This window comes from Argiope bruennichi, chromosome 3 (assembly GCF_947563725.1).
Source record: "Argiope bruennichi chromosome 3, qqArgBrue1.1, whole genome shotgun sequence".
NCBI lineage: Eukaryota > Metazoa > Arthropoda > Arachnida > Araneae > Araneidae > Argiope > Argiope bruennichi.
This window is the reverse complement of record NC_079153.1, coordinates 144,905,147-144,912,801: the sequence shown is the minus strand read 5'-3', so window position 1 is coordinate 144,912,801 and position 7,655 is coordinate 144,905,147. Positions and strand designations below refer to the sequence as shown.

At 32.4% G+C, this 7,655-nt stretch overlaps 1 protein-coding gene across 1 annotated transcript; it reads right to left on the bottom strand.

Moving 5' to 3' along the window:
- Nucleotides 1–6,354: 6,354 nt before the first annotated feature.
- On the bottom strand, nt 6,355–7,279 carry LOC129963215 (rho-related GTP-binding protein RhoA-B-like). Its single transcript, XM_056077402.1, has one exon. The coding sequence runs from the start codon at nt 7,217–7,219 to the stop codon at nt 6,647–6,649; it is 573 nt and encodes a 190-aa protein (XP_055933377.1). The 5' UTR covers nt 7,220–7,279; the 3' UTR covers nt 6,355–6,646.
- Nucleotides 7,280–7,655: the final 376 nt, after the last annotated feature.

The following is a 7,655-nucleotide window of genomic DNA, read 5'->3' as shown; positions in this document are numbered from 1 at the left end:
AGAAATTAGGCAAAACACATTTTTTAAAAATTGCCAAAATTTTGGAAAAGTTTGCAAGACTATTTAATTGATATATTAAAAAGATAATTTTTTGAATTTTGAAACGATATAAAATTTATTTTTGGTGCAATAATAATTTTGGAAATTATTATAGGAAAAGCCAAACTTCAGCTTAATTTTTAATTAATTGGATTTCTAATTAAAATTTCAAAAAAATAAATAGCTATGAGGTACGCATTCTTAACTTCCAAGACATATATGTACCAAATTTTGATTCCAAGAATTTAATTTTCCTTCCTTTAAAAAAAAAAAATATGAATGACGGATGGAAACGGAATAAGGATAAGGATAAGGTCTAATGATGAGGAAAGTAAACTTTCCTTTAATATGCTTAGAAGAGTAAAAATTAAAATATATACATAAAAAAAATGTCATAAGAAATTTCAAAGATAGGATCACTCCAGAGTTCAGAGAAAACATTTATAGGAGGTCAGTCATGACTTCTTTGCCTTCCATCATGTATACTGACGAGGACTCTCTTTTAGCAGCTATTGCAGTATGATGTATAGCACTAATCTCTCTCTCTCTCTCTCTCTCTCTCTCTCTCTCTATATATATATATATATATATATATATATATATATATATATATATATATATATATATATGCTTGAAAATTTCATTAAAATGGTGGTTCCATTAAATGGTTGCTTGAAAATTCCATTTAATACACTGCATTCTTAATATCTTCTTCAGCAAAATATTTTTAAACTGCAAATTTTGATATGACTTACTGTAAATGTCTTTAGAAATTTTTAACATTTTCTATTCATTATACAATGCATTTCCTTGTGTGTTTCTTTTGTAGATCCAATTATATTTCAGACCGAGCAGCAGTGCTTTAAAATAAGCACATTTTAACCGTTTCTCAATTCTGATATTAAACAGTCAACAAAATTTTAAAAATTTTATCAAAAGCCTTTTATTTCAACACACTGCCGAATCTCCACGATATATATATTATATATATATATATATACTGTTTTTAGAAATTCCTGCTAAAAAAAAGGGAAATTTTTGCTTCATTTTTAATTTACTAAAATTAAAATTTAAAAATTGCTCTAAGATGTACATTAATAGTTACTCCTTCCAAGTTTAGTAGGTCTAGGAAGTACATAATAAGCAGAAAATATGTAAGAGAAAATATCAAGACTTTGAATTAATATCTATAGGATTAAACTGAAATTGAATATAGCTAATATCTCGCAACCAGCTGGTAGCCAAAAGCGATCATTGAGGAATGACGATGAAGGTTTAAAGATAGAATAAACTCATAAAATCTGACGCTATTAGGATGATTCGTATACACAAGGAACGTAGCAGGCTATTAAAATAACACAATTTTGATATCTGTTCCAATCTGATACGCACTCTTGAGCATTAAGCTATGCATAAAACACTAAATTCTTAAAAGAAATGCAATTGATATTCCTTTCAAACCAACTGGTCACCAAAGGTGGCTAATTATTGATAATAACCGATTGATCACACTTACGATAATGCCCACACTTACGCATGCATACAGGGTGTCTCAAAACGCAAGACAAGTGCTTATTTCCCTATATCGCACCTGTATTTTCAATTACAAAGTTCCATTAAATAAGGTGGAGAATCGTATCAATACAGTTTGGTTTCTGTTCTTGATAATAGAATGTTAAAGAATTTTCTATATAGCCCCTATAAAGGCGAAGTCCTAATTAGTAAAACTTTTCTCTTGCATTCGTTGCAAAGTTTAACAGTTTGCTTTTCAAAACCTGTTCCATATTTAAATACAATTCACTTAGACTCATTCAAGCACCCACTGAGGCATGAAAAAAAGGGTCTATCGATACCCATTTCATGAATAATACACTTACAGAATAACTTATAAAAGTGTGGAATCAGAAAATAATAATCCATTTATTGACTCTTCTTAAATTTAAAAATAAATAGATAACTAATATATTAATTGTAGTGTTTGCAAAACTTTTCAAAAATGAAAATCTTTGATAGCTGCACGAAGTTGCATTCTTCTAGTAAACTGCAATCATGTATTTGCATTCATGTAAGTAAACTGCAATCATTCATCAGTATTTCAAAATTTTCCTCATTACAGAAATAAGTATTTTTCAATATTTTGCGCGTAATTGGGAGAAAATTATTATTATTATTATTATTTTCTTTTTCGAAACTACACTACGTTTGTCAATTGTTCATCCCTTCTCTGAAGTCGAAGTTGCAGTGCTTGATTATCAAGTTTCTTTCAGCCATGATGGTTAAATACTAGATATACTATTTGACAAATATTTTGCATTTGAAGTTCTTCTGAGTTCAGTGAATATGCATTTATAAAATAAATATTTCCATCTATATTTGTGAATAGAAGTTTAATTTAGAAATAAAAATATCTCTTCAATTTTTTTGAAAAAAAAAAAATTTGAACATCGTTTTTGGATAGATGAATGCAAGAGAAGCATTGAACTGACTTATTTTATAGAAAGCGTATAAAAATTTCGTAGAAATTTGATGCCTTTATCTTTTTTACAGATATTTTGCAATTTATGAATGGTAGTTTTTTTTCTCTATGCACGTTATATCAGTATATAATGGTCAAATTATTATGACCACATGGCACTTACACGTAGATCGGTCATTATTTCATGTTGTTGCCGCTAGACGGAAAGGTGGTTATAAAAATGGAATGCATAACAAGTGAAGCACCAATTGCATTGTGCTAATTGCGAAGAAATGAGCAAAAAATGTAATTAAACTGAGTTTGAGATGATCGCTGGCCCTCGAAGTGCCGAAACTAATATCTTCCAAACGGCTGTACTATGAAAAGCAGCTGTAAATGTTTACTGAGTGTAGACTATTAAGCAGAAAACAGGGTCTCAACGTCAGGTTTGTGGTTGTCACAGGCAACGGAATATTTCGATCGGAAAGTTGACTTGCCAAATTATCCTAGACTAACAGACCCCGCGAAGTTGCGGGGAATCTTAATCAAGGAGCAACTGTAAAACATCTCTAAACGAATTGTTCTCTTCACATTACACCATATATACGATTGAAGCTGCCGACCTGCTCGAAAACCTTTATTAATTGTTTTGAATTAGAGCAGACATCTCCAGTTTGCAAAGGAATTCAAGAATGGGGCAATAAATGACTGGAAAAAGGTCATATGGTCCGATGAATCGCGTTTCCAATTACACTATACAGATGACAGCGTACGAGTATGAAGGAAAAAAAACATTAAAGCATTGTCCTAATTGCATTGACACAGCATTTCAAGCTAGTGGAGGGAATATTATGGCTTGAGGATATTTTATTGGCACTGCATGGGTCTTTTAATTATTGTGGAACAATGTCTGATTGCCCAAGGGTCTATAAATTTTATCACAAATCATGTACATTCTGTTATAATATGGTGTATCCTACCGAGGATGGATACTTCCAGCAGGACTTCCAGTCTTAAAGCTAGAATTGTCCACAGATGGTTCGAAGTGCATGACAGAGATTTTACCAGGCCTAATTGGCCTGCACAATCGCTAGATCTTAATCCAATGGAAAATATGTGGGGTGAGATCAAACGAGGCATCTGGCAGCAGAATCAAGTATCATTACTTCTGAAGGAAATGGAGAATGCAGTTCATCGGATATGGTCTCCAACTCCTCATACCATCTACCAACATCTCATGGAAACCATTCCAAGAAGAATCCATGCAATATAAAGGGCAAAAGGAGATCCAACATTGCATGGAAGAGGTGGTCACAATCATTTGGCCACTCAATGTATATTTTAGAATTATATTTGATTATGATATTTTTTATTTAAGCGGAAGATTTAAATGGTTGGTATGACTTTATTTTCTAGATGTATGTAACTGTGCATTTTATGATATGGCACATTTGTTTACTTTCAGATTAAAAGCATCTGCAGCAATTAATTTTTTGTGTGTGTGGCTTAAAATATTGTTCGTAAGTAGCTACGAAAGGTGCAATTATTGTAACTCAAATTTAATTCATGCTTAACCAAAATCATAAATCTTCAATATTTATAATATTTTTAGAAACTTATTCTACTTAATTTTTTAAATTTAAAGATAGTAAATGTATAACGCTCAAATCATAAGCATTATTAGATTCAAAAAGTTTCCATTTTGTTTAGCATCAAAATTCAGTTCACATAATGATGCATTTTTTTTGTGCCATGTTCCTTTTTTATTGCCAAGAATTGAGTTTTTGTAAGTTCAATTAATGTTTTTAGAATATCGAAAAAATTAAATAAATTCACTAACTAAAGTAGTTATTGCATATCATGTTAAATCAAAGAAAGATCAATATCAATTCAAAGATGTTTCGTATATAATTTAGATTTGATATAGGGTCTCGGACTTTTTTTTTAATCATACTTTCTGGCATAAATGTTTACAAGGACAGAAGGAAAGATTGATGCTAATTATAGTTTTTTAAAAAGACCCGCTGTTTTGAATTTATTTGTCCTGTATGAAGGCGCGACTCCGTTCCATTTTCTGTAGACGTCGATGTAGTAATTCCTACAACACTTATGTTAAGATTTTTATTTTTTCCCATTCGAGGTACGGAGAAAGTATTGTAATCGAATTCGAGATTTCGACGAATTTCCACGCTTTAGATCTCTCTGAGGCCGGAAAGCATATTTTTGAATAATATCAGATGTCTGTTATCTGTATATTTGTTCATCTGTCTGTTAAGCTACATGGATAAGATCTGGTATACGGTATTGGGGTTTGTTATATTTTCTATTTATAGATTTCTATCAAAGTGTGAGCAAAATCCATTCCGAGTAACCTGAATTCTGCCTGCTCGGCTATTTGAATAAAATTAACCCAATTACAAAACGAAGAGAGCTAGATCGATAAAATTCAGTGCACGGATCTAATATCTATATCGTAGATGCCTATCTCACTTTGTGCTAAATCCAATTAAGGATTGACAAAAACGTGTAAATGCAATAACTCAAACACGATATCTCGTTTCGTGTGTGATTTTACGACTATAATTATAATTGTGTGTCACATTTTGGTTTCAGTTGGTTGAAGGGGAATGCTTTTAAAACATTCATTCGATTCGAATACTATTAGCCGCCTTAAAAGGATTCATCGAAAAAAAGCTACTCAAGCATGGTACGACAGATTCAGTAAAAATGCTAAATTCACGCCAAAGGTTAATATTTCCTAACTATTGCATACCAATGCCATGCATAGCGTTCTCTGCCTTACGCAAGTGCCGAGGATGAGGGGATAATACTTTTATTAGACAGTCGGCGACAAAGTTTTGGGGAGACCACCGAGACATGTTTCTTTTTCAATGTCCCTTTCAAATATTCCAAAAACTATTTTTTGAATGTATCATTATTAGGATATTTAAATCCGTTACCTATAATATATATCGTTAAATATTTATTTAATATGTATGATATAAGTATCTGGGAATGAAATTTTTTGAGTGTCCCCTAATAAACACACAAATTCTAAATGGCGCGATTCACCATTCTCAGAAAATAAAAGATATCTTGAGCATCATTTTTCAATACATCTAGTTTTTGAGAAAATCCCGTACGAGAAACAATAATGGTCAACTACGGATGCTGGCGCTTTTATATTATCAATATGAAACAAACATGCTTTTTTTTTCATTTAAAACCTTTAATTGTTAGCTGAGTTTTAGTTTCATTTACGTCCTTAAGATATATTTGAAATAATAAGATAACTATTTTATGACAGACTTCGCTGTTGTGAGCTATGCTGAAATGATGAGCAGAGCACCTTAGCTGGTACTCTAATCCCCTCTAAATTTTCGCACTATGCTTGGCAGAGTAGTATGCTTTATTTACATTTTATAGTCATGCTGCGCACCATGATACGACATTTGTTTCTGAACACGATTTAAATTCTTGAATAAAACATCTTTGTTGGCATCAAAATATTCTCTTCTCAATTTTAGTTTCGCTGAATATTAACTTAAATATTCTGAATATTTTTTTTAAATACTTTTCCTTTATGAAATACTGAAAAGAAGTTTCTATATCTCACAAGTTTTATACAATATATTTCTGCACTCATTTACAAAATATTGGATCTTTTAGACACACAATCTAGGAATAGCCAATATCTATAAGAGATTTAAAACAGTACAGAGAAATAAAATTTAAGCTATGTAAATAAAACCACGGATTATATCCAAAATCATGAAAAACTTTTACATCTAGTGATAGACAGTTGCAAATTTTATTTATATATTTATTTACATTTCTCCCTAAAATAGTGCATCTTAGCATGCAACTTTAATCTCTAAAATACTCATTAAAAATGAAACTTCAGATTTCATAGCGATACATATCATAAATTTTCTTTGATTACTCAGTCCTTAACACCTTCTTCGCATGATAAATGAAATATAAATACTAGTTTGAAGATAAAACAGATGTTATCTGTTTAACAGAAATGGATATTTGATTTTTAAAAGTAAACTTCAATCGAAGCAAAATTAGCAACCAAATTCTGAAATTCGATGAATGATCGGTCTCTTCGCTAAGTAGCCACTTTAGGACATAAAAAGGCGATTCTTGTCAAAACAAGCAACAAAAATGCCTTCTCCGTCTTCCGTACATCGCAGCCCGAGCAGCCATCTCAAACAAATCCCTGACGCCTTCTTTGGTTTTTGCTGAACATTCGGCATAACCGTAGGCCCCAATCTTCTGAGCCATTCCATATCCTTCCCCAAAGGTCACTTGCTTGCCTAAGAAGCTTGACAACTCGTTGCGATTCCTGACGTCTTTCTTGTTACCCACCACAATGACTGGAACATCGGGACAAAAATGCTTTACCTCTGGATTCCACTTTTCAGAGATATTCTCCAGACTATCCGGGCAGTCAATGCTGAAACATATCAGGATCACGTTGGTATCTCGATACGAAAGAGGTCGAAGTCTGTCGTATCCTTCTTGACCGGCCGTATCCCAGAGAGCCAGTTCTACAATCTTTTCATCTACTTCAATGCCGGCCACGTAGTTTTCGAAAACTGTTGGAATGTACACATCTGGGAACTGATCTTTGCAAAAGACTCTAAGTAGGCATGTTTTGCCGCAACATCCATCGCCAACGACGACCCATTTCTTCCGAATTATAGCTTCTGAGTTCATGATGAACCAAACTGAACGTAACGATCAAAATTTCGAAAGGAAAGATCAGAACGTTCGTATATTTTTATTACGGTTGCAGCTCGAATGAAGGAAGTTGAAAGAAAGAACCAAAAGAACGAAATAAATATAACGCATTATTCCCGATGAATACTCGAAAGCTCTTACGTCACGATGTTTCATATGGATTATCTTTCAATCTTTCCTTTTGCAGTGCTGGCTTCACAATTTACTTTCGAGTTCGAACCCAGAGAGTCTCTGGTTCGAAACTAGATTAAATGGAAGTTCTGTTATTTATAAGAGACTAAATCAATGGAAAGTCAAACATCTCCACCTTTTTCATGGTGTGGTAATTTAGAACAAAGGTATTGGCTCAGATGTCATAATGTTTACTCATAATGTCTAGGTCAAAAAGAAGCGGCGATCTTGATCACAGCAG